The sequence below is a fragment of the Urocampus carinirostris genome, chromosome 8, assembly GCF_059441175.1.
Source record: "Urocampus carinirostris isolate Australia breed hairy pipefish chromosome 8, RoL_Ucar_1.0, whole genome shotgun sequence".
Lineage (NCBI taxonomy): Eukaryota > Metazoa > Chordata > Actinopteri > Syngnathiformes > Syngnathidae > Urocampus > Urocampus carinirostris.
The window spans coordinates 19,264,409-19,292,257 of NC_142356.1; the positions used below are offsets into that span (position 1 = coordinate 19,264,409).

Sequence of the window (27,849 nt, forward strand, 5' to 3'; positions counted from 1 at the left end):
ATTTTATACAGCAGCTTGAGTTCCATTTTGTTGCCTGAAAAATGCTAGATCAATAAAAATTGATTTAATGTACTAGAAAATCGTTAATATACAGGGCAAAAAAAGGTTTTTCCATTTTTCAAATATTATTTTTCTCTTTTACCATGTTTTTATTTTTTGCCCAGCCAAATATGAAAAAAGACACAGAATTAGCAAATTTATGTAAGACAGAAGAGGGATTTGCTTATTTAATGTTTTCTTATTTTTGTTTGAATGTCATAATAATAAATACATTAGAAAAAACGAATCTTTAAATTTAGAATTATATTGCTACATAAACCACTTTCTTTAATTTTAAATATTACATTTCATATCTAACTAAAAATAGCATTTAGAATAAATTGCAAAACAAGATAATGATTTGATTAAAAAAAAATACAATGGATAAAACTATATATACACAACTATCATCTGACATTTCCCTGTTATTTTTCTACCTGGACTTTTTGCAGTTTTTCATTTTAAATCAGTTTATGTCAAATATTCAATACCTCACAGGTTATAAATATTAAATCAAATCAATTATTTTTTAATATATACAGTATATATATATTTATCCCAACAACTACAAAAATCTATTGGTTAGGGATATTTGGCTGAAAAAAAAATTCCCAAAGAGGATGTCACTAAAGAGAGGTTGAGAACCACTGTTCTAAATTTTTCAGTAGCATCTTCTCTTTTGCAGAACGTCTCATCGTTGTTGCTGAACATCATGAAAGAAGTCTGAATGATTTCCAAAAACAAGGGGACAAAGTCAGGTTGGAAGTTTGTTTATATCCCATAATCATAACAAGAAATTCATATGTATGGAATGATTCTAGTTTTGAGTGTTCGACATATTTTTTTTACCTTGTTCGGTATTTCATAAATGTTTGCGTTCAGCCCAGAGCGAGTTCTGCAGATCGCCTATGAGATCCTGGAAGGCTTGGCCTTTATGAACAAACATGGTATGGTGCACAGGGCCCTCAGTGTGCACAATGTACTCCTGGATAGCAAGGTAGAATATCGCTTACTAAAACATAAGTTACTTATATTGTGTGCTGATGTTAATAAAACATGTTTTGTTTTGTTGATTTCTGCAGGGAAATGTCAAGCTTGCAAAATTTGGCCTCTATCACATGACCGATCATGGTGCGGATGTGGACTTTCCGATTGGGTGAGAAGCCTTTTTACTTATTTGCCATGACAGAAAAAACGTTGACCTTTTTATCAAGATAGAGAATCTGAGAAATGTCTGCATCAGAGCAGCGATAGAAGACGCAAATGTAGAATGCAGTAGTTTTGAATGAATGACATTGCAATTGTAGTTGCGAATATAAGCCACACGATGGCAGTCAAGAACTATAGCACTTCACCTGACTGATGTATAGTGACTTAAATACTATATACTGTACTATGCCAACACATTTTCTGCATATGGGAGAGTTCTTTTCTGAGTTTGCGGAAAAAAACATGCAAGCAGCACCTTCAGGGAAGAATTAAAAAGGGATTCTAATGCAGAAATTCTTCGTTATGTTCCAATATGTTAAGACAACTAAATTCATGTGACGTTGTTTCGCAATTTGCAAAGAGGAACGAGGTCTGATACTGATGATGTGTAGGAAAACAATCTTTTCTGGGAAATACTCATGCAGCAAATTCTGAACTCTATTTTTTTAAGTTTACAAACTGATCATCCAAGACATCAATACATTTTTAACTTGCAAGGAGAACAGGAGATGGCTGCACAAAAATCCTCAAGATGCAAAATTCCAATCTGTTCTCAATGTCCTCCTTTTATTAAAATCCCCTACGTTACAAAAAGCAGATCTGCCCAAAAAATGTGCAAATCAAAGAAAGGCAACATAATTGGCCAATTGTGACGGTGATTTAAACAGCTCATAATAGTCCAAATAATAAATAACTCTGAAATCCTATGCGATCTCCTTTGCAGGTGTCTAAAAGTAAAAACTGAATCAAGCTGAATAAACCACTGCCATTTTAAGACAGTTCAGTTAAATCCATTTTGTCACTACATATACCGTTAGCATCATTTAATTCTAGACTATTTGGTTATTTTGTCATTAATCATGGCAAAAAAACTCAATAACGTGTGAATTTCCCTGTAGGGATGAATAAAGTATCTATCTATCTATCTATCTAATGACAGGTACCCATCATACCTTGCTCCCGAGGTGATCGCGCAGGGCTGCTTTAACCCCAGTGACCCTTCTCACAATGAAGCCCCGCATCCATCGGGACCCAAATCTGATGTGTGGTCACTTGGCATTCTTCTGTTTGAACTTTGTTCTGTAAGAATGTTTTACCCAAAATCACAATCAAGCCAGTTTTGTTACCTCAACGCCTCTTTTGGTTGTTTTTGCACGGATCAGGGAAGGCGACTGCTGCATAACCTTGACATAAGTGAGAGATTGAAGTTCATTCTAACTTTGGGTAAGCTTGTCTTATTTGGAAATGGAGGCGAGCATTTTTTGTAATGTATAAGTACCTTTTCCAGGCTGCATGGATGACATTGTGATAGTCCTCGCTGAAGAGCACGGCTGCTTGGACAAAATAAAGGTAGTCTTCAAATCAGCTGGATTTAAGCGTAGAATATGTTGAAATAAAAATGCTGGAACAAGAGGTAATTAGTATTTTGAGTTTCTTTTCTTTATTATGTGACCCCTTTCCCCCTTTTGGTCCAGTTCTAAAGTTTTGATTTCTTAGCATTCTGTTTTTATTCAAAGTTTAGATGGGCTGTAAAATATATTTTGACAGGAACTTCCTGACAACGTCATGAAGTTGCTTAGGACATGCTTGACCTTCCATCCTTCCAAGCGGTAGGTTATTTTCTGTCTTCCCAAGACTGTTTTTGAACATTGTTTAGGGATGGGTACATTTTCTCCCCTACCTGCATGAATGCTAAATGTTTGAAATATGGAACTTTGAATATGAAATATGCAGATTAAAACAAAAATAAGGAGGAAAGGGGTATTAGGGTGGGGGGGACCATGGAGAGTGACTTTATACTCTTATCGCAGTTTTTTGTTAGTGTAGCATGAAAATTGTTAAAGTAAGAAAGGGTGTGGGATCTAAACCTCTCTTCTTTTGGTTCAGTCCACCCACATGTGAAATAAAGACAGAAGTCTGAGTTCAGATCGGAGTGACACTTTTTTTTCTTCTTGCAAGAAGGACACCGGCCAAATGTGTGTTAGTCACTGTTTGTTCCGCCTTTTTATGGAGTTCAAGGCATGAGAGTGTGAAGCACGATATGACTAGAATATCAATCATTGAAGACATGAGTTTAAACACAATAAAAAATTGTTACCTTTACACAGTGTGCAAAAAAGGATATGACTTAAAAGGAAACTAGCTTCTCTCAGGATATATCTGTAACCCAGCTCATTTAATCTCAAGCACAAATGGCCGGATGCTGTTTTGCAATCTTGAGGAAACGTAACAAGGAAAGCAATCACTGAAGATAGCAGGATATGTTTGGGACATCGGGTTTAATCAGCAGAAGTGCAATGAGACCATACATTGTTCTTATTGGTTGAATGTAAGATCACATCACCCTCAGCGAATCTGAATTGATAACATAAAAAGACACATTTATAGTTGAATTTACTCTACAAGGAAGGGCCTGTTTCAAACACAGTCAAAACGCTAACCCAAACCTCTAAAAAGATTAAAAAAGAGTTTATTCAAGTGCGTGCAAAAATTGAACGTACTTGCATGCAGTTTGACAGAGGCTGCAATGATGACACAAACCAGAAGAGGGTGTCAGTGAGTAGAAAAAAGTACGCACAGCACCAGAAATTAATCGCTACAAAAGAACACGTTTGTATTTTACACTCATTTGCAGGCTTTGAATGCAAAAATAAAATTCAGGCGAGAATGAAAGCCCTCTATTTCTGTGTATTCCAACTCAGATTACTCAATCTAAGTAGCACTTACATTACTTATTTCATTTTGGGACAAAACCGAAGAGTCTTTACCTTTCAAAGGAGACCAAAATCATCCATATTTTCCAAACAGTTTAAAAACGCATTCAATTTACTTTGGGTACATATTGGATTGGGATTTGAGGCAAACTTTACAGGATGTAAGGGATTAACCTGATTGATTCACTGTTTTATTTATTGATATTAGAACGTGAAAAAAATGTATTAGATATAAATAAATTGTTTTAAAACAAAGTTATTTTTAGCTTCCACTTTTTTTTATGTGGCCTATAAGTAGAGAAATAAGATTGAGACATCCGAGCCATTTGCTGCATATGAGATACAGACTTCAATTCTACAAAACTTCAAAGGAAGTGTTATGAAAAATATTCCCTACCCCAAGGAAATAATAAACCCCACCCAATACTAGCTAACAGATGCCGTGTGCGCAACCTTCCAGGCCCACCCCAGCCGAGTTGTTGCGGGACAGCGTGTTTGACGGCGTGTCGTGCCTCTACTCGGCCTACCAGAAACCCGTCAGTCTGTTCTCGTCCTCTCTACGCTGTGCCCATTTGGAGCTCCCCGAGGACATCGGCGACCTTTGCAAAGGTTGGCCCAGATGCTCTCTTCGTGCATGCTGATATTTCCGTCCTCTTCAACAATGCCGGTCAGGTGTCTCCTTAAGTTAATATGATTCTGGAAACTCTTGACTTGTGCGGATGAGGTGATTGTATTCCTTGTGGTGATTTAAAAATGCAGTAGTTTGGTATATTAATGTAGAGTTGGGTAATATTCCTCCTCCCTACCAAAAATATTTGACTTTAAAAAAAATCTGGAAATAGGAGTGTAAATTGAACTGTAAACCTAACCTAAAGGGTTATTGTGTATTATATAGTCAGGAGGTAGAGCGCTCGTCTTGGGATCAAGGGATCCCAGTTTGAATCGGGTTACATGTCGAAGTCTCCTTGGGTAAGACACTGAACCCCTAATACCCCCAATAAGCAGGTTACATGGCTGCAATACAAGGCCGCTATTGGGAAATGTGGAGCACATTGTAAAGCGCTTTGGGAAGTCATTGACTTGAAAAGCGCTATATAAATGCAGATCATTTCATTTGTATTTGTAATAAAGGGCATCACAAACGAACTTTACTTGACTGTGCGTCTTTTAGGGGACAGCGACGACTACCTCTCGGAGCGGGCCATTAATGAGGTGTACCACCTGTGGTGCCTCGCAGGGGGCGACCTTGAAAAGGAGCTAACTAACAAGGAAATCATCCAATCCAAACCTTCGATATGCACGCTGCCCAAGTACACCAAACATTTGTTGCCGCCACATGATTTGACAATCTTTTTACCACCTCCTTGTTTCTTTTTTTTGTGCAGTTTTGTACTTGAAGACGGAGAGACGTTCGGCCAGGGCAGGGATCGAAGTTTTTTGCTTGACGACACCACGGTGACGCTTTCCTTGTGCCAGCTCAGAAATGTAAACAAGACATTTAGGGTGTATTAAAAAGGTGATTTTGATGCTACCTTTCGATATGATTTTGTCCTTTTTCAGAGACTGAAAGACGTCTCGGGAGAAACATATTTCCCTCTTCTGGATGATGAGTGAGTGGAATTTTTTTGTGCTCCATTTGACTTTAGGTACCATATTTTCTGCACTATAAGGCTCACCCCTCAAAAATGGCGCATGGTATTCAAACTACAGTAAAGGCTACCATACTTCTTTGTGTATTACCTCATTTTATACACTTACGGTATGTAAAGTACAATGATTGATCAATTTTAACAATGTTACTGACCAAGATCACTAAATATTGTATGTAACAGGAATGGAACCTGGGTCGCGGTGGTGACAATGCCGAAACCTAACCTCTAGACCAGTAGTGATACAGATGACGTACAAAAAGGCATTGGGTTTTAACTCAGTATCACACCATTTATAGTCACGGTACCAACAACGAATGTTAGAGAATGGAGGAAACAGAAAGTCATCCTGAAAACTGAAAATAAACGCAAGTGGTGTATCTGATAATGCATTGCGTTTACTTATACAGACGCTCCCCTACTTACGACCATTCGACTTACGAAAAACGGTAGATATGAACACTTTTTTGGGTATGTCGAAAAATATCCGGACATTGCTGTAAGCTAGATTTTGTATCGTGTGCACCTTTTTCCTAGTACAGGACATTACTGTAGTGCTTCTTTCCGCCGCTACCGGTGTGTGGTGGCAGTGTGATAGGTCACTCAGCATTCACCCCCAATAAGAAAAATCCGCTTCCTCTTCCTAGTTCGTGTGTAAACATTCTATGCTCTATGTCTATACTATCTCCAGCACACTAAGAACTTAGATTTTTTTTTTTTGTTTAATATCTCGTGCGTCCATTCAATATAGTTGTTGTAAAGTGTAAAGAAGAGGCGAGCCGTTTCTTTAGAAAAAGAAAGCTTGATGCGGTTGAGAAAATGGTTGGATCGCTTTTTTTCAGCTACTTTCTACCACGAAGGAGCAAGTCGCCTAATTCTTGAAGCTTATCTTCCAAAAGTAACTTAAACTTAACTTAACTTAAACATCAAGCTTTTCTTATTCCACTTTCATTTTCTCAACTGCATCAAGCTTTCTTATTCCACTTTCATTTTCTCAACTGCATCAAGCTTTCTTATTCCACTTTCATTTCAACAGAAACAGCTCGCCTCTTCTTTACACTTTACACCAACCATATTGAATGGATGCACGAGATATCAAACAATAAAAATGTCAAAGTTCTTAGCGTGCTAGAGATACAGTATAGAACAGACATTGGCATACTACGGCCCGCGGGCCATATACTAGAGTATGTTTATACACGAACTAGGAAGAGGAAGCCGGATTTCTTCTTCAGGGTGGATGCTGGGTGATCTCTCACACCGCAACCACACACCGGTAGCAGCGGAAAGAAGCACTAAAGTAATGTCCTCTACTCAGATGAAGGTGCACAATACAAAATCTAACTTACAGCAATGTTCGGCATTCCGAAATTTTTTTCGTATCTACCGTTTTACATAAGTTGAATGGTTGTAAGCAGGGGAGCGTCTGTATAATTTTATGCCGGGCCGGATTTGGCCTGGAGGCCGTGAGTTTGACACCTATGCTCTAACATCTGTATCACTAGTGTCAAGTGGTTAGGTATCGGCGCTCTCACTCCCCTGACCTAGGTTTATTTCCCGTTGCACACAGTGCTTTGCGATTATTGCCAGCAATGTATTTTTTTGATTGATCAATCATTGCACAAATACAGCAGTATACTGTAAAACACACGTATCAATACTGTATGCATTTCCAATCATATTCACCATATTTTGCAGTATATAACTCGGTTATAAGGATCGCTTTTACTGTGGGTTTGCCATATAGTCTGGAAAAAAAACTTAATGCTTTCTCCTGCACGCTCTTCATTTACTCGTCCCAGACGGTCCAGCCTGGCACACTCCAACAGCGCCAATGAGCTGTCGACCACGGTCACGCTACCGCTTATCATCCGCGAGAGGGACACCGAATATCAGCTCATCCGCGTCATCCTCTTCGACAGGCTGCTCAAGGTCTTCCCTTGACGCAAAGACATTTTCGCTTAGGAATGATCAAATCACAATTTCTACGTAATATGTAATAATGTTCTCAGGCTTATCCCTATAAGAAGAATCTTGTGTATAAAGAGGCCAGGGTTGACATCCCCCCTCTTGTACGTGGACTAGCTTGGGCTGCACTGCTGGGTATTGAGGTACAAAATATTCTTTTAGAAAAAATTTAATACCACCTAAATGCACGCTTTTCTTTTACAGGGGGACATTCAGGCTAAATATGATGGCATCGACAAGGACACACCCATTCCAACTGACCGACAGGTAAAATACGTTTTCTTGGTTTTATTTTGGATTGCAAGGAAAAAAATTGACTAGGGGTAGGAACTTAAAAAGCTTTGGTTTTAGCCTACTCCCTTTGGGCACATGTTTTTATGTATTATGTTATTGTATTGTCATGGCAGCTGGGTGGTTCGCGCACAGCCCCACGGTGCAGAGGTTCAGGGTTCAAGTCCAGCTACTGCAGCCTTTGTGGAGTTTGCATGTTCTCCCCGTGCTTGCGTGGGTTTCCTCCCACATTCCAAAAACATTCTTGTGGGGTTAATTGGCCGATTCAAATTGTCCCTAGGTGTGAATGAGTAGGTTGTCTGTCTCTGTGTGCCCAGCGACTGGCTGGCAACCAGTCCAGGGTGTCCCCTGTCCACTCCCTGAAGATAGCTGGGATGGGCTCCAGCACCCCCGCAACCCTACTGAGGATAAGCGGCACAGATAATGGATGGATGGATTATTATATTGTACAGCTGTTTTTTTATGTGCAAATATTTTGTTGTTTCCTTTCGTTAGGTAGTGGTTGATGTTGTTTTTTTGTGCTAAATAAAAAGCCACAAGAAAAGGAGTACCAAATGAACATAATTTTTTTCAAATGTAGACTTGAATTGCTGTTATAGCCTTACTCCAATGACAACAATTTTAAAAAGCTGTTTCTTTAAAGTACATGACAAAAAAGAAAAAAAAAACGTTCAAATAATTTTCCTCTTTTATGAGAAAAGAAAGATCATTTACTGGAATTGTTCTCTTTTTAGGTATGTTTTTTTTTTTCATTTTACAAAAATAGTTTTGTTCATTTGTCAATTACGGGAAAATATTTTCAATAAATTTCAATTTAGAATACATAATAAAATGATCAAAATGTTGTGCTATTTGAAGTAGAAATCTTTACAATATAAAGTTATAATTTTACTTTATACTCGTTAACACTCCCACTTCATGCGTTGGACTGTTACTTTTCTCACCATAAAAACACCTATCGATTTTTTTTCTTTAAATCGAACGCTTTTCAAATTTAATAAAAAAAAAGCTCGCCTCGAGACTAGTATTTTAATCTACAGCTGATTTTTTTTCTAAGTCTTTGTGAATGAATGATAAAATTTACCGCTTTTTAAATGTGCAAAGGTTGGCGTGTTTGCTGACTTAAAATAGAAATTAGTTTTCCTTTTTAACAAAATATAAATAAACAAAATGGTTCACTCCTTGCATTGTCATGCATTGTTTTTATACTAAGAAAAATACTTGACCAACAAAAAAGGTTGAGTTTGAATTTAAAAAGAAATGCACATGTTTTTATCACAAAACTTCGATAAGATTTCTACTATTTAAAATTCAAGACTGTCTTCATGTCATTAACATAAAATATCAATGACATTTCCTTTGCAACCTTAGTGTACATTTTACAATGGGAGTTTAAAACAGGATACAATAAAGTATGTGTATGTTTGTACACACAAAATGGAAAGACGGTGTACATTTATGTAAACAAAAAAATTGATTGATTTCCAAATATGTTGTTCTGTGTACGTTTCCTAATTTTGAGTTGCTTTATGTGGCTGCAGCCTTCCTTTTTCCCGTCTTAGAAGATCTTAATATTTCCAATAATCAAGATCACAATCGAGTTCTTGACTAGCCTTTATCATTTTCAAATAGCTTATTTGTTTTCCTGTCATCTGTGTAGTCTGAAAAAAGGAAGTCCTGTTTTTTTTTAGAGAGCAGAAAAAGTATGTGTTGATTTCCAAATTCAAGGAGGAAAAATTACATAAAGTCCAACTATTAAGAAAAACAAAGAGTGGTCTTTATCATCTCTGCAACACAACCATTGGAATGTTGTTGTTTTTTCAATAATTAAGTATGAGTCTATTTTCGCCCCCAGATCGAGGTGGACATCCCACGTTGCCACCAGTACGATGAGCTGCTGTCCTCTCCACAGGGTCACGTTAAGTTCAGACGTCTTTTGAAAGCCTGGGTGGTTTCCCATCCTGACTTGGTCTACTGGCAGGGTCAGTTTAGCGCTGGAATAATATTTGTGTTTTACCCAATTGAATTCATGTACTCCTTTTCATTGCACTACTGTTAGGATGCACTATTTCTCCATGGCACTATTATTATAACTTAACCAAGTTTCTAAGTAATACTTTATAATTATTTTTTCCTATTTATCCTGACAACTTTTTTTTATTTTTCTCTTTTAAATCGAATGGGATTTCAATTATATTTTTTGGTTCAGAATCTATTTCGCTGGTTACTGATTCGGCCGGCAGGTGGTGCTCACGGATTCCCACACAAATGAGACTCATATTGTGTCTAGTATTTATCACAAAGGAAACCATTTTCTAAACATATTGTATTTTTAGCTTCAAATTATTGATTTTGCAGTTGCTTTTCTTGCATACCTTGGTCAGCCAGAGCATGCGAGGGGGAAAATGGTGGGGGGTAGGGGGAGTGACAACATGGCACACCTCCCCCTCCACAGAAAAAGTTTTTCCTTTTCTTGAATCCATCAGGCCTCTTTCAGCGGATGGATAGGGAAAGGGGGAAACATGGCTGGTTTCACCATGTTTCCTGGCCGAAGAAACAAGGCCGTGGATTTCATCCTTCTTGGTCCCCACTGTCCTAAAGGGGGTAAAGGCCGGTGAGCTGAGAGAGCCAGAGTCATTCGCGCTTCTCTTTTAAAGGCAGTTTTTCTCTCTCCCTAGAGGCCTGTCCTGTCACAAGTTGGAGTTCTTGTTGATGCTTTTTAAGATAAAGGTCTCTAATTGGTGGATTAAGTAATAATGGGACAACATTTTATTCAGACACATCATGAAATAAATTCCCTGGCATGAAACATGACAAAAAATACAAATCATTATTCTTTTGATTACAAATGAACACTTGTAGTGAGTGAACTGTGGGTCTTTTGTTGTGCAGAGTTGATGGTTGGAAAAGGTTAGGGGAAATGCCTTGGTAGCAGGGAAGTACCTTCATTTACATTACCTTACATTTGTTTAATGTAATGTCTAATTTTGATGCATACAATGTTTCACAACGTTGATATCCATGACAATACTGGTAATTAAATTCAATTGAATCTAATGTAGGGCGCCCGGGGCAAAGATCTGGGGTCATGGGTTCAAATCTCCGGCCTTCCTGTGCGGAGTTTGCATGTTCTCCCTGTGCCTACGTGAGTTTACTTCGGGCAAGTTAATTGGTGACTCCAAATTTCCCCTCGGTATGACTATGCGTATAAATGGTTTGCTGTCTCTGTGTGGCCTTCAACTGGCTGGCAACCAGTTCAGGGTGTCCCCTGCCCACTGCCCATAGAAAGCTGAGATGGACTCCACCACCCCCGTGACCCTAGTGAGGATAAGGGGTGCATATAAAGGATGGATGAATCCAACCTCAACTTAAGTTTTCGCCTGTGATAAGGTATAATAAATAATTAGCCACGTGGTAGCAGTCCTTTGCCATAAAGGCATTGGCTATAAAATAAACTGTTCAAATGATTGAAAAAAGTGTTATTTAAAACTAATAATTCCTTCAAAAGTTGTGTATGTTTATTTAATTTAAAATTTTAAATAAAATAAACCTATTTTAAGAAAAGTACTATACACTATCTACCACAAAATTAATAACCTTACAGTAGAAAAGTCGGAGGGAAAAAAGCATTAATACTGTTTTTTTTAATCCCCACTAACAAATGTCCCAGTAGCATCAATAAAAATTTACAATCTTGGATGCTTTCTTACACACTGTGTTTATATTTTAGTCATTTTGAAGTTTGAAATACACATTTTCAGGCATTGAGTTTATATGCTAGAAGTAATCCTATGAAAACAAAGATAATTCTATAGACATCGTAAGACATTAATAAAGCTGTTAATGTAAGTAATGAAAGAACAATATATTTCCTGGAAGACTATTCTGTGTGAAACTTTTTCTCAGAAATTTACATTTTTGGGTCCATGTGTTTTTACTAATCTGAATAAAAAATATTTAGGGCATTTGTTGGTCAAACTTGGCTTTCAGAAACACATTTGCTCTACTGTGTTATGTGTTTCAGGTTTGGATTCACTTTGTGCCCCGTTTCTCTATTTGAACTTTAACAATGAAGGTAAATAACCAAAACGTGTCATTTTTATAGTTTGGCTTTTTGTTTTTTGTTCCTTTACATACCTGTGCTTTTTACAGCATTGGCATACTCGTGCATGTCCGCTTTTATCCCAAAATACCTCTACAACTTCTTCCTGAAGGACAACTCGCACGTCATCCAAGGTGAGAATGAGGACAAATGCTGAGTTCTATATGATATAACAGTTCAGATTGTTTAGTCTGGGATTTTAGCGGCTAAAAGAAAAATAGAACATTGTCACAGCACACCTCAAACACAAATGATCTCCGTATGCAGCCAGCTGCTCCGTCTTCATTGCATTTGCGTGTGTTGTTTCAAAAGTGCGAAAAGTTTAAGACCCCCTTAATGCATTTCCACAGCTGTGGCGCATCATCCGGCAAAACGGAAATAAATGGAACTGCATTAAAAACGATTCCTGCCTGACTGATGAAAAAGCCACAAACTGGGCTACATTGCCTCCTCACAAACTCGGGTTACACTTTTTGCATCAACAGTGCATTGGGAGTTTTTGATATTAGTTATTTCAGCAGAGTTTTGCATACATTGGGGAATTTCACCGTCACTTCAAGAGTTGCAGCACACTCAAACGAATCAGGGAACTGCTTTCTGTGTCCTGGTACCTATTGGAGCATTCCAAATGAATCGCTTGCATGGCCAGTGACAAACGAATGAACCCTTCCTTATACAGGGTTCGTACACATTTTTTACAGCCAAATTTGAGCACTTTAAAAGGACTTTCAAAGCCAATTTTTCCAGTAAAATTAAAAGAAGAAATCCACGGTGAATCATGTATTTGGCAGATCCACAAAAACGTAAACATATTTTTATCTCACATGTGCATTTATAAGGACATAAGATTTTTAGATGTTGAGTAAATCACGAATATATTTGTGGTGGTTGTGAACAACACATGCGTAAATATTTGTGAGACAATTCTCTCCACATATAGGTGTTGGGGAAAAATGACTAATATGTCAAGTCAAGTCAAGTCATTTTTATTTGTATAGCCCTAAATCACGAAGAGTCTCAAAGGGCTTCACAGATTGTTACACTATATTACACAAACTATTTTCAACCGACAAGAGGAGTAGGTTATTCGTATGCAATGGAGTAGAAGTGAGTTTTAAGTTTAGATTTAAACATTTCCACTGAGGTTGCAGATCGAATCTCAGGGGGAAGAGCATTCCACGGACCGGGACATAGTGGCAGATCAGATCTGAAAGATAAGAGGGAGGAAGTCCATGTATGATTTTGTACAATACTAAGAGAACTTTGAAGTCACATCTTTGGCTAACTGGGAGCCAATGCAGGTTAGCCAACTGAACCCTGCTATGTAGCTTACATTTTCAGTTGCAGGAATTCCTTCCCATTACAATTAACCACTGGGAAATGCTACCTTCTTTTTTGCATGGCTCACAATAAACGTCTATAATAGTTATGTAATGCTTGCACTTATTCACTCTTCATTGTGCCCTGTTTATGTGTAGCATATATGTAGCATGCACCTGTTCTTCTTTAGGAGGCACTGACTCGTCATAGTACAATGCCATACAAACTAATAAAGGCTGCCGTTAATCACTAGGAGAAAGAAGAAAAGCATTGGCAAAGCGAAGCCACAGGAGAGTCGTGTCAGGGTCATTTTTAAGCAGACTTGTTGTGAAACATGGCAACAATTTCAATCATTTACACGCACTTCACGCAAAATACTAGTATTTTTTCAATCCTTGAAAACACAACCTTTAAAATTTAAGCATGTTCAAGAATTTCAAGCTCCTGTATAAGGGTGACGCATGAGCAATATCACATTTGCGTATGCACACAAGTAAACAGATCATTTGTGTTATGCTATATATACATATATATATATATATATATATATATATATATATATTTGAACACACTGCTATTTTGCTATTTCTCCCACTTAGAAATCATGGAGGGGTCTGAAATTTTCATTGTAGGTGCATGTCCACTGTGAGAGGGATAAACTAAAAAGAAAAATCCAGAAATATAGATATATATATACACTACTTTTCAGAAATGTATTTAATTCAGGTTGTTATGTAACAGATTCATACCAAAATACTATCAAGGAAATTTTGTAGTCAACTTCTGCTCCCCAGTTAAATGTTTCAAAAAGTTAGCTTTATGTTTGTCACTCTATTCAAAGCTTTTTTTTTTTTTGTTTGTCCATGATAATTTTAAGAAATGCATTTCTTTTTAGCCAACATTGAACAATTATATTTCCAAGATCCGGACAATAAAAATAATGGTCACTAACCGTTTAAGCCGACTAACCTGAGTCCCCTTTTATAAACTTTTTTTGACCAACTATTTAATGAATCACCCAGAAGTTGAGCCCATAGTTCCCTCACAATTTGTGCTTTATCAGTTGTTGTTATGGTTTCGATTTGTTTTGGTGTTTAGTTCCCCTCACAATGTGTTTGCTTCATCTTGCCAAGGCAATTTAGACGACGGAATTATTCTAGCTGTGTGAGCAAAGTTCAAGTTTCAGTTCACAAACAATCGTTCACATCATCGTACCGCTTCAGTTAGGAAGAAATTAGAATTTTAACTTTTTTTCTATGCTGATGATTGTGTTCACTTTTATTTTCTGGAATTTTTCAGAGTACCTGACCGTGTTCTCGCAAATGATCGCGTTTCATGATCCGGAGCTCAGCAACCATCTGAATGACATTGGTTTCATACCTGACGTAAGAATAGAAAAAGCACAATGTTTTTGCATCCTTTATTTCCAGTCTGTTTTAAGAAGGTTCTATTTTAAATCCATGAGAAATTAGCACAAAAGGGTGTGACTGTTTTGTTTCATTGCACCAAGTAGTCTGTGATTCATCATATTCTTTTTAGCTTCACTTGATATAATGAAACTATCTATTTGTCTATGTTAAAAAAAAAACATTCCGAAGAATTATTGGTTATTGAATTTTGACGCCGAGCCAAACATGCATAGAAAATAATTTTTTTCCCAAAAATAAATAACGTTTTCTTTTTTTTTAAATACTGTCTAAGCATTAGTATGTTGGAATGATTTATATCATTCCAATCCGAGTCATTAGACCGAGCCTCTTTGAACCAAGGTACACTTTTATTTATAAAAAAGTTCAGAGGCACACCGTCCGTCGAAAATGTTTGAAAATGAAGTTATGTCAAATATTTCACTGTACTACCTCATTAGCAGATAATTAGTAAAAAGAAAAAAGCAATACTTAAAATAAAAAAGATTGATGTGCTTTATTTATGTTGTTATTTTTTACAGTCCGATCTTAAACCGCTTTGTTGAAATAAGTTATTCAATGTATTGTGCTACCTCATGAGCAGATAATTAGTATATAAAAATCTACTGCCACCTACTGATATGAATGACTATTACAGTTCCTCGTCTGAAGATAGCAAAATTCTGAATAATGGCCTGATTTTTTTGGAAAGATAAAATTGGGCAAATTCCAGCGGCACACTAGACAAGGTTTCACGACACACTGGTTGAAATACACTGCATTAGACTGTAAAGACCGTATATCTGAATTTTGTCTCTGGACATTTTCCAGTGTGGAGGTTCCAGCACAACACCAAATTTATAGCGGAATAGATACAAATGTGAATGAAAAGCTAGTGTTTTCTTTGCTTGCCTAATAAGTTGAACTAATGTGAGTGAAAATAAAGATGTTTTACTAGCGGTTTGGAAAATTAACATTTTGTGTTAGTTATATCACAAATTGCTGTGACAGCTCAGGAGATGCTTTTCTCTTTCCCGAAATACAAAGATCTCAATTACATCAATTATTCTAGCAATGGACTTGCAAACAATAAAGACATCTGTGTTTTCTGTAGATCTGCAGAAGGCATCTGTTCCATAAAAATAAAAATAATTTTAAAAATCTGAGTTTATGTACTGCAGTTTGCTTGCAGTTTCTTTGCCAATAAATCTTGCGGCCAAAATTTGCCTACCCATAACGTGCACCTAGAGGTTTGATTCAGGTCGTTTTCCATTTGGCTATGTCCCCCACCTCTGGGGTGTGCATTCCTTTACCAATCCAGCCCGACTTGATGAAATTGAGTCTGCACCCGGCGGCGCTGCTTATCATCTGTGAGGGGCCAGTCAGTGAAACTCTGCGTTTTCCGCATCTCTCCAATTAGCTGTCAACTGAGCGGCACAGATAAGCGCCAGATGTTCATAACCCGTGACAACACCCACTTCCCCTTTAAGCATAAACCTGGCAGATGTGTGCACAGGCGCTTCATTAAAGGACGGACAAACTTAAAAATGTGTTTTGTACTCTAATTTAGCATTCATAGGAGTCCTTGGGGGTAGAAATGGGGGATGACAAATTGGTACAATGAGATTAATTGTGACTCCTAATCACAGTCAGCAGCTTTTGCTGTCTGTTCCTTCGGGGCCTGCAGAGTTAAGTCACTGATTAAAACCCATTTGATAATACTCAATTCAGCACATTGTGAATAGCAAATGTTGCTTCATCTCACTAACATTATTCCTCTTGTCTTGCACATTCACAGCTTTATGCCATTCCTTGGTTCCTGACCATGTTCACACGTGAGTAGTTATCATCTTACATTTTTGCAGCTAAACTGGGACTTATTGAGTGACTGTGACCTGAACTCACCTTGGTGGGACTGTGATGGATATACTTTTAAAAGAGCAGTCCTTGTAATCACAAATGAAAATGAAATTGGGGTATTGCAGCTTTAACAGTAGAACCAGAATAGGTTTTTTACGCTTCACGGTTCAGAGATCCCGTAACTGCCTTGGCTTTTACAACACAGCAAAGGCAAATCTTTAACCCATTGTATAATTCGTCCAGAATAGAATAGGGTCAAACAGAGTTGCCGGACACAACCGAATGTTTGATCTTACATTACACATAGTCCAGCGTTTTTCCGAATTGCTCAGTCCACAATTGAATGGATTTGGGAGTACAGTCCATAAACATGCCCGATTAAAGTCGCCGTCGACGATAAAGCTCCGTTGGGGTGTGCAAGCTGCTGTTTAGCAGCTATGCTAACGTTAGCATCCGGTGAAACTGTTAGCGGTGGAAAGTATACAGCAAACAAAGACCACAGTTAACTCTCCCGGTACATAGCTAGAAACTCCATATAGAGTGAGCAGTGTGTGTCAATGGTTCCGCTATTATTGTAGCGCGTAGTCTCCAACCCCTGTTTTTACCGGAGTCTTCGTCTCGTTTCGTTTGATTATCAATGCTAGTCAATATCAGCATTGAAGGTTTTTATGTATCAATTCAATTAAAAAAGAGTTAGTGTTCTCTTTTTTATTAGGTTCTCGGATCCTTTAATCTTCTGGGTCGCTAAAGCACGACTTCCTGTGGTGTGTCTCGGGTGTAACGCATTCAAGGTTGGGTCAACATTCCGTTTTGCAATGTTATGAAAAATGATAAAACAATGTCAGAACATGTGCATTAAATGTTATGCTTTAATTAAATTATTCACAGTGACTAAGTTTTCTGATAAGAGCTGGGCGTAAGATTTGTTTTCTTTCATATGTGAACCAATGGAACAGTCCGGGTTGCCTTGACAACGAGTCCCCAGGAGGCCGGTTCATTTTCTTATTTTTGTTTTATGTTCTATTTCAGTTTGTTCTGTAGATGATTAGCAAAAGAAAACCCTGCAAATCTGAGAGTGTGTGTGTGTCTTGATGAAAGTATATTGAACTATCAAAAATGGTAAAACGAATGTTCTTAAAGTTGTGTGTAGCCAACCCCTTTAGAATAACTATAATGGGTTTTCATCCGTTTTCCCACTATAATAATCAAAATGTATGTGGTGAGATAGGACCTAATACAATAATAATATATAAAAAGTAATATAATCCAAAATATGGATGTGAAACACTATATTACTGACCAACAGGTACACAGCAGATGACTGTAGAAAAAGGACCATTAAAATGATCAAGGAAAACGATTTACATCTTCAAAAATGAAGCATGCAGGGATAAGATTATGTCGTGGGAATTTAAAACTACACAAATCCTGTTTTCATCTGGTGTGAATCACCAAAAGAAGATGCTCAACGTTCTTTGAAATACTGAATACAATCCCTACAGAACATATTCACCCCTCCCATCTCCCACCTTTCCACTTTGATTATGCTATTTGAAACGGTGGACGTGCGGTGGCAGAGGCCAAATTCAATTAGCATCCCCAGGCTCCGAGAGTCTGCTTCCATTTGGGGAGCGAAGAATGAGACTGAAAAGGTTAGAGGCTCTTCCGGGCATATGTTATTTCTCATAATTGTCTGACCTTTGTTCAGTCTACGGATTCATTTGTATAATATTTTTCATGATTCGATCCCATCGAGCAGCTGTGTTAGACTCTTAAAAATCATGCAGTTATATAAAATTTGTTTTGGTTTGAAATATTTTAATTATTACTGTATTTTCCGCACTACAAGGCACACCCCCCAAAAAGTTTTTGTCATGTTTATTTTCAGATACAAAGCGCAACGAACTATAAAAGCATATTGTATTAAAATCACATTGGTGAAGGACTAGGGTTGCACAAATAAAAAAGTACTACATATTGCATTGTATACAATTGGATGCAACAGGAATTCAAACCCAGTTTGCGGCAAGAGCAAATCGGATACTATCCACTCAACAACTATCTTAAGATATCTGTAGCTGTAGCCGTGCGCCGATTTATTTTTGATTGGGAGAGGTAGACTGCGCATAACCACCCCGGCTGTTTGACAGCATACACAGCCTATCAGAGTCGTGCAGGCAAGTTGTCACGCCCACCCAATACATGCACACACAATCTGCCCCATGCAAGAACTTGCTGTGTGCTCTCTCTGACAATAAACGACACTTTGATATCAAGACCACAAAATAAAAAATCCGCTAAGGAGTGACCCAGCAATAACCGAAGTACGAAGTAGCGAGGGGGACTCTGTACTATATTAGTAATCGCTAACTAACTATATGGTAGTCGCTATGTTGAATGACTTGACTTGATCCGAAAATACATCGGGGGGAGCGGAAAACCGCTTTATTCTAATTAATGCACCACTTTTGACCATCAGTAGCGGTAACCGCGTTGTAAAGGCTAAAAATTTTTAGATTACCCAGTTATAGAAAAAATAACGCCCTTAACGTTATTCATAATGGTGTTATTCCCAAAGTTGATGGTAACTCAATTCCAATTGTGTCCGCGTAGAAGCCGCATGGAATCATAAGGCACAGGTTTACATTGCTGACCTTTTTGGGTGCGCCTTATAGTCCGGAAAATACGGTATATTCTGCAAATGTTACCGGATGTCATTTTAGTCCGTGCAATGTCAGCCAGCATGAGAAGCACACACAAGTAATGGAAAGGAGCATAATCCATGACCTTCTTACCTCCTTCTTGCCTCCCCTGAGGCAAAGTCCAGCATTAGGGAGTATCTTGCACTGACTGCTAATGTCCTCCTTCCCAGCATCACTTTCAGGGTCATGTCTTCGCCACATACATAAATATACACAAATCCCCGTCGACTGGCTTCCTGACGCCTCCGAGTACCCACAGGGGATCCAAACAGGAGAACGATCACCATCAAATGAGAAAATTATCATTAGAAAATCGAGGGCCGTTTTAGGTATATCATAAAAAAGAAAACCACCTCCACCGGGAAACTCCCCACGGGCAACGTTTTCTCTGCATTTTTTTGTATGTTGGTCCTTTTTTACAATCACAAGCACGCTTTAGACGATGTATAATTCACATATGTAAATCCCGCCTTTTTATATAATGTCACGATCCTGCTGTCTTGCATTCGGCTACGTCTCTTTGAATTATTTTTTGTTCTTCTCCCACTCCCGTGTCTGCGCCCGTCTTTGCAGATGTGTTCCCGCTGCATAAAATCTTCCACCTGTGGGACACGCTGCTGCTCGGGAACTCGTCGTTCCCCTTAAGCATCGGCATGGCCATTCTGCAGCAACTCAGGGAACGTCTTCTTGCCAACGGCTTCAACGAGTGCATCCTGCTCTTCTCTGACCTGCCAGGTGGCTATAAATTTATGAGGCGGGCCACAATGGGTTGAAAAATTTGCATAGGTTCTGGGCCGAAAGGAAAGACAAATGGCTTTTTTTGTATTGCCGAAAGAGTCCCTTAAATCCCATACCTTGGCAACACATGAGGAAGAAAAGATAACATAAGCCAATCCCTTTTTTCTTGTTTGTGTTGACCGGCACGTGTTGTGTTTCATTGTCCCTTCATTTAATTATAAAGGCACCATTTCATCTAAGGTTTTGTATAACTCATAATAGGCTCTTTAACTCCATCCGGGGGAGTAAAAGCCCACATTTAACCCCACCCCCACATTTGCATATTACCCTATTTTATATTATATTTTATATTACAGTGCGTATTTTCCGTAGCACTATTCAAATACTCTATAGCAAAACATTATATTGGGTATTTTTTATATTCTATATTTTTATTTTATTATTTTATTTTTTAACACAAGGATACTGCTCGAAGTGTGATTTTTCCTATGAATAATGTATCTATTTATCTAATATACAAATATGTATTTTTATTTACTAACAAAAACTTGAATTTGAATTAAATGCAATTCAAATAAAAAGCCAAACACATACAAAATAAGTTATTAAATTATACTGTTCTAATTCATAAGCAAATAATTAGTATACAAAAGGAAAGAAAAGGGTAATATGCTGCCACCTACTGGTAAAGATGAATGTTAGTTACCGGGCTAATCACATTATTAAAAATAAAGAAACTAAACAATGGCCAGCTTTTTTGCAATGCGAAATTTCCTGCAGAACACTAGACAAGGTCTCATGGTACATTACTGTGCCCCGGCACGCCGGTTGCAAATCACTGAAATAGAGTGACCATCTTGCTTTGCCAAATGCCACTCCGCTTTGCTCTTTACCCTTTAAAAAGAACAAATAAAAATCAAGATCAAGCAACTTTCCCAGAAAAAAAACCCGGTTGCCCTTCCCTGACATGCACATGTGGCCTAGGAATAAGGGCAAGGGAGGGGCAGTTTCCTTATAAAAGTAAAATATGTCAGTCATAAAATGCAGTTGCTTCCTTTGCCAAGATTTGAGAAGAGCCAATGTTTTTGCCAGCTCACATTCAAAGCTGCTTACCTTGTTATTACTGCTTCAGTAGAGCTGAGGAGAAACGATGCCTGAATGACCTGAGAATAGAAGTCAACAAATAAGCACACCCCAAGTATTTTTTTATTGTGCTTTGTGCAAGAAATGGGGAGAGCATATCTTCTAGTCCAGTGTTATTCATCAAGTGTGCCGGGGCCAACTTGTGTGATGTGAGACTTTCTCTAGTGCCACAGAAAATTGCCCAATTTTATCTTTGCCAAAAAGGAATCCCATTGTCCAGTTTCTTTGCCTTCTTCTATCCATCAGCAGAGTAACTAACATTCATCCATATCAATTGGTGGCAGTAGATTACATTTTTTTATTTGTATAAACTGCTCATGAAGTAGTATTGGGAAATATATTATATATTATATATTAAAACCGTATTTGGTTGTATGAAGCTGTTCAAGATTGCACAGCAAAAAAATAGATAAAAAAATAAAGTCAAAATCTTGTGCTTACCTAATCTATTTGTGTATGACGCACACCCCCTTTTATTAAAAATCGGTATAAACATTTTTTTTCACTTCTTCTCAGCTCAAACTAAGAATTGGAAGCGGCAAATGTTGTTGAATACATACGACCATTATAAAAATTATTTACTCAATTTCAACATAAAATTTACAATGTATTTATTCAATGTACTTCAAAGACTGATTCATTGTCAGATACATCAGAGTTCTTTCCCCTCATAGAGCTAGATTTATATCTTTCAGGACGACTTAGTCCATTCTTTAACATTTGTCTTTGGTACCATGAATAGTGTGATTATGAGATAAAATCAAATTCCTTTTTGTACCGTATGTCACCTACGTCGCTGGATTAAGATTTTGCACTCTCACCTCCGTGACCCAGGTTCGATTCCCGTTGCATCCCATTTTTTGCGATTTTGGTCAGTGATATTTTTGGACTGATGAATCTTTCCACACACACGGTGATATACTACCGTAAAACCTCCCATCCAAACTTCGAGTTCTTTTTAGTTTAAAAAAAAGTGCGCTACACATGTATAAATACAGTAATATACAGTACAATATACAGATTTTTTTCAGTTTTGTTTTTTTACACTAAAAGAAAATAGAAAACAGTTAGAAAGTATTTGGTACATAGGCAGAACATTTTTGCTAATTAAGCATTATCTTTGGTATTTTTCGAGAAAAAATGAATTATAAAATCCACCACTACAGCAAAATTATCCTAAATAAATAAACTATCTTGTCTTCTGAGCCACTGAGATCCCAAATGATAAGAAAAACTTTACACTATCAATTTAGGCAGCATAGTAATTTAAACTTAAAACTTAAACTTAATTATTAAACATTTTTTATGTACTGTGTGCCTCGAGATTTTTCAAAGAAGAAAGTATGCCTTTGCTCAAAAAATGTTAATAAACCCTCAGGGTTCGTACGGGTGCTTGAAATCCTTGAAAATGCTTGTGTTTTTCCGCTTGAATCTTGATTGAATTGCTTGTAAATGCTTGAAATGGTTGCTACGTTTTAAGTCTTGGCATTGCATTTCTTCTCTCGTGACTAATGGCAGCTGATTTAGTTTGTATTGCATTATCCTATGAAGCGTCATCGCCTCCTATGGGTCGCGCCTTAGAGGACAGGTGCATGCTACACTTAAATAGGGTACTATGAAATATGTACCAGTGCAAGGATTACGTATCAATAATGGATATTTATTACGGAGCATGCTAAAAACTAAGGTAGCATTTCCTAGTGATAAATTGTAATGGAAAGAACTTTCTCCAACTGAAAATGTTAGCTACATATTACTGTACTGTTACTTTTACCCCATACCTATATGGGGAGAGATTTGTCTCAATAATATTTACACACATATTGTTGAGATTCACAAATATATTCCCGATTAACTCAAGTTGTAAAAATCATGTCTTGATAACACGCAAGATGAAAAATTTACATGATTTACACCAGCTCTTTTTAAAAGTACTGGAGAAATTGGTTTTGAAAGTCCTTTAAAAATGCTTAAATTTGGCCATGACAAAGGTGTACGAACAGTTTTTATGGCTTCCCTATGTCATTCCTAAGACTTAAAAAGTGGTTGGCGGCGCCCTCTGTTGGCTGCGGCTGCATCGGCTCGCTACAACGGATCAGGTGTAATCGACATTTTGTTCTGTGTACATTGTTACACAGAATGACAATACAAGGAAATTATTATTATTATTATTATTATAATGCATTTAAAAGGTCTTGCCTCACTAAGCTTCAAACATCTGTCGGTATGTGGCAGCCCTCCTGTTTTCTGAAATTTCGGCCACAGTGAAATCAATGTCTGTATCTTCAAAAAATGTCTACTTCCTGACTCCATCTTCTGGCTTATCATCATTGCAGCCTCTGTCAATTCTTTTGTTGTGCGTGCAAGTACGTTGACTTTCTTAGACACGCTCGAACAAACTCTTCTTTTTTATATCTTTTTGGGGGTTTGAGTTGGCATTAGGATTCTATTTGAAACAGTCATTTCCTTACCTTCACCATTTTTTTCCTAGAATAAAATAATACCACGAGCACGTGCGTGAAAGCAATATCCGCCACCCCTCCCCTCCCTGCCCCGCTTCCTTTCCTTCAGTGTAATGCGCTACATGGCCAGAACGCCGATGATCAAAGTAAGATAAAATCAGATAGGCACGGTGGAAACAAATATATAAAGGCTCTTTGAACTCAGTTGTTCACATATTTAATAGGGGGAAAAAAATCTACTTTCGATATTTTAAGGACACCTCAAACTACGCACCCCACCTTGAGGAAATCTGATATCAACCCTTCCATATCTAACCTAGTGATTATGGCAAAAGGTGGGACCCGGGGTGAAACCATGAAGCACACTAAAAAGGACAGTGAAGTATTGCATAAGACATACTTTTTAAAAGATCCAACAAAAACATGTCATCTTGAGTCATTTTCTAAAGGTGAGAAGTTGTAGATGGCTAAGATAACATACCTTGTTGCTAAATAATTTCAGGAAGTGTCATGTTATGATGGGTTCTGCTTACCTTTAAATATGACCTTTATCTGCTAAATCAGAGTTGCAACATTTTGCCTGCGAGCATGCGAGACACGCATCTCAGCTTGACAACTGCAGTCAATCAATTGCATTGTGTTTGGCCCATAGCCCGGGGCGATCCAACCGTAAGTCTCTCTTGTTCAGGGACTTCATTGATTTGTGGTGAGGCGTTGGGTTATTTACTGACGATGCCGCAGGATTTGCCTTCACGGAACATTAGTGGCTGAAGAGGAATTAGGTAAAGAAACTTCTGGGCTCTAGTTTTTAGGGAACAGTCAAACTACAATGACATGCATTTTAGAGAGCGAATTAAATTGGGACTTTTTGAGAAGTTTATCGAATGTACCTTGTAGGGTTCACAATTCCAGAATAATATTAATGGATAGATACATTTTTACTAGGCTGACATTCATTTTCATTGACTGCAAGAGACGTTGAGATCTGTTTTACTGGGATGGAGTTGAATAAGTTAAGATTGACTATTTCATGTGTGCATTTGTTGCAAGTGCAACCAATTGCAAAACTGATCCGTAAACATATTTGTTATTTTGACCCTCCTTTGGCTAGAAAGTATCCTTAGTTTGCATATAAAGCAGGGGTTACCAAGCCCACCTGCTTTACAGTTAAGATAACTTGGGTTCAATTCCAGCTCCTGTGCGGAGTTTGCATGTTGTTTTCTAAGCTGGGTGGGTTTTCTATAGGCACTTCGGTTTCCTCCCACATTCCAAAAACAATGTGTGTCAAGGTTTTTATGTTTATATGTGCCCTATGATTGGCTGGAAATCAGTTCAGGGTGTCCCTTGCCCACTGCCTGAAGTGAGATGGGATGGGCTCCGAACCCCTGCAACCATAGTGAGGATAAGCAGTTCGGAAAATAATGTATTCCGAGATATTCAAAATGTATCTTGTATGTAAGATCATGTTTAAGATTTGTTATACAAGTTTAATCTAACGAGCCTCAAAAATACATAGCCTTATATGAATTCAAATTTCCTAGGAAATCAAATTGACCAATCACTGGTGAGCTATTTTCGGCACTCAACTGCATGTTACTAAGGTTCATGATAGGAACGCCCTATGTACAAATAGGTGCACCTCAAATGTATTCACTTTATTACACATTATACTTAAGTTGGGTAGCACAGCGGCACAGTTCTGAGGTCATGAAATCGAACCTCCTGTGTGGAGTTTGTATGTTCTCCCCGTCCTTGCGTGGGTTTCCTTCAGGCACTCCGATTTCCTCCCACATTCCAAAAACATGCATGTAGGGTTAATTCTCCGGTCCAAATTGTCCCTAGGTGTGAATGAGCGAGCGAATTGTCTGTTTCTGTGTGCCCTGCGACTGGCTGGCAACCAGTTCAGGGTGTACCCTGCCCACTGCCCAAGGATAGGTGGGATGGGCTCCAGCACCCCCGCGGCCCTACTAAGGATAAGCGGTGCAGATAATGGATGGATGGATATACCTAAGTTTATTATCGCTAAATGGTACAATATTAGGCATATAACGGTGAAGCTAACTGATGGTTCTTTTGATTTTTTTCGTTTTTAGAAATTGACATTGAACGCTGCGTCCGTGAATCCATCAACCTCTTTTTCTGGACGCCAAAAAGCGCAACGTTCAGACAACACGCACAGCCACCAAAGGCCTCCTCTGGTGACAACGGCTTCGGGAAAAGCTCAACGTACTTCTCTTCTGACTACCAAGATTTTTCCAAGATTGATTTAGTAAGTTTGATAACAAATATCAATAATATCCTGACAAAAGAAATCCAGATTACTGAGGCAAATGTTTATATTTTTCCAGAACAACAAAGTAGAGATATTGTTGAGAAACAGCTTTTCTTCCTCTGTCCATTTTTATATCCGGGTTATGAGACAAGTGGTCAGTCAAAATCATAGCAGGAGATGAGCTGTTCCTTCGAACGTTTTATTTACAGAATATTCTGAGCATAAATGAGCTATAGGCAATAGCTGTAGGAATTCGCAAAAGAACAGCCTGTAAACTGATTGTATATCTATTTCAAAGCTGGGTATTAGTAATCAAAGGGATCCCACAGTTGTCTGCGTTCTACTGACTGTTGTCTCATCTTTGGGGTTATCCAAACGCTCAATTTTCCTGTGGAAATCAGTTGGATTTTGTGATTGGGGTGAAGGCTGGACTTTTACTTATTGTGACCTTCCGCAGTGGCATTCTTGAGCTGATCTGAAATTGATCTTTTCTGCCTCTAATTGTGTATTCCACTCTTAGTGATAGACCTAACTTTGGTTCTGACACCTCTGACTAAAAACACAACTGAAGTCAAAAACAGGTCTAAATAAATGAAGAAATTATAAATGAAGAAATTATATTATCATGACTGAATATGGGCAGTGATATATTTTATTATTATAACAATATGAGAGTGAATGTTGGGAACATCTATGTGAAAGTTTTTAACTCGTTTACCGCAATTGACAGTTATAAACCTTAAATATTCGTATACCCTTTGTCTCTTTGGAGGGGGTGCCGGTAAATAAATGAATTTCTTGTCGAAGCTCTGTGGCAAGCATTTTGCCATCTTGCGATACGTGTTTTACGCACGCTTAACCAGGAGTAAAGATAGAAGAACCAAATGTGTGACCTCTGTTTTGCATTTAATGCAGTTTGCATTTTCTTTGCAGTCTCGAGAGCCTCTTGTCCTCTTGGACCTGAAAGCCGAAGTGTCCCCTCGCATTTCGGCTGAGGACTTCATCGACCTCTGCGATATGTCCTACACGGCAACCACCCGGACCAAAACCAGGAGACTGAAAATTATTGCTGTGGATATTCGGAGTGCAGAAGAGTATCCTTACTAAGGTCTTTTCCCCCCTTTTAAAGTTAGTCTCTTCAGGAAATGGTGTGCATAAGCTGTAAGATGAGCAGGAAGATTTATTTTGTTTCCTCATACATCAGCCGTCTTTTAAGTACCTTATATCGAATCAGCTTTTTCATATCGTTTTCTAGGGACAGCGTGTGTTATTTGACTAGTACATGTCGCTTCATTTTGTAGTTGTAACTGAAAACGAGTGCTAAAAAGTACAACGAATACAAACAATGACTTAATGTAACTAAAGCGCACCATTTTTAATTCTAATTCATTTGCCCAGCCTTTTAAATGTAAATGGTCTGCATTTATATAGTGCATTTCAAGTCACACCAAAGCGCTTTACAATGTGCTTTACACTTACCCATAATTGTATTAACATCTTATTATTTAAATCATTAGTGTTAGGAGGCGCTAAATGATACACACAGTCCCTTTAAGTTTAGCTGGTATAAGGCGTAAAATCACGGTTAGCCAATGGAAATTGCATTGTTTAAAACTAACAAATGATCTAAAAATTGTGTTTTAAATCACCAGTGGATACAAACAGAGAACCGTAACATGTTCACTACGAAGATGAAGTGAGCCCTCGTTTGCATTCGCCAACACAAGCCTGCCTCAACACGGACTCCATCTTGGCTCGTGAGCTAAAGCTAGCAGAGCTAGCATGCAAACAGCGACACACTTTTACAAGGTTTTTTGTTTTCTCGGAGTAACCGTAGAAGCAAGAAGACGGCCAAGATGTCAGTTCCCTTTAAGTGAACCTTATGTTTTGTCAAGTATATGCAAATTTCTCAACCTTTGAGTATTGTTAAACATTGACATTTTGTCATAGTTCATATAGTTTTGCCTATTATTT

The 27,849-nt window shown here is 37.9% G+C and overlaps 1 protein-coding gene across 1 annotated transcript in view; it reads left to right on the forward strand.

Annotated features, from left to right (window-relative positions):
* Window positions 1–27,849, forward strand: part of tbck (TBC1 domain containing kinase) — a 37,478-nt gene that overhangs the window by 2,352 nt on the left and 7,277 nt on the right. Inside the window, exons 3-24 of the mRNA XM_088341866.1 lie at window positions 725–797; window positions 922–1,036; window positions 1,122–1,195; window positions 2,189–2,330; window positions 2,412–2,472; window positions 2,537–2,598; window positions 2,797–2,858; window positions 4,423–4,571; window positions 5,134–5,272; window positions 5,348–5,447; window positions 5,523–5,572; window positions 7,414–7,543; window positions 7,624–7,722; window positions 7,784–7,846; window positions 9,726–9,852; window positions 11,895–11,945; window positions 12,023–12,106; window positions 14,592–14,677; window positions 16,497–16,533; window positions 19,834–19,995; window positions 25,697–25,872; window positions 26,809–26,969. Of these exons, the coding sequence (XP_088197992.1) occupies window positions 725–797; window positions 922–1,036; window positions 1,122–1,195; window positions 2,189–2,330; window positions 2,412–2,472; window positions 2,537–2,598; window positions 2,797–2,858; window positions 4,423–4,571; window positions 5,134–5,272; window positions 5,348–5,447; window positions 5,523–5,572; window positions 7,414–7,543; window positions 7,624–7,722; window positions 7,784–7,846; window positions 9,726–9,852; window positions 11,895–11,945; window positions 12,023–12,106; window positions 14,592–14,677; window positions 16,497–16,533; window positions 19,834–19,995; window positions 25,697–25,872; window positions 26,809–26,969 (2,203 nt within the window). The remainder of the gene's footprint in view (window positions 1–724; window positions 798–921; window positions 1,037–1,121; window positions 1,196–2,188; window positions 2,331–2,411; window positions 2,473–2,536; window positions 2,599–2,796; window positions 2,859–4,422; window positions 4,572–5,133; window positions 5,273–5,347; window positions 5,448–5,522; window positions 5,573–7,413; window positions 7,544–7,623; window positions 7,723–7,783; window positions 7,847–9,725; window positions 9,853–11,894; window positions 11,946–12,022; window positions 12,107–14,591; window positions 14,678–16,496; window positions 16,534–19,833; window positions 19,996–25,696; window positions 25,873–26,808; window positions 26,970–27,849) is intronic.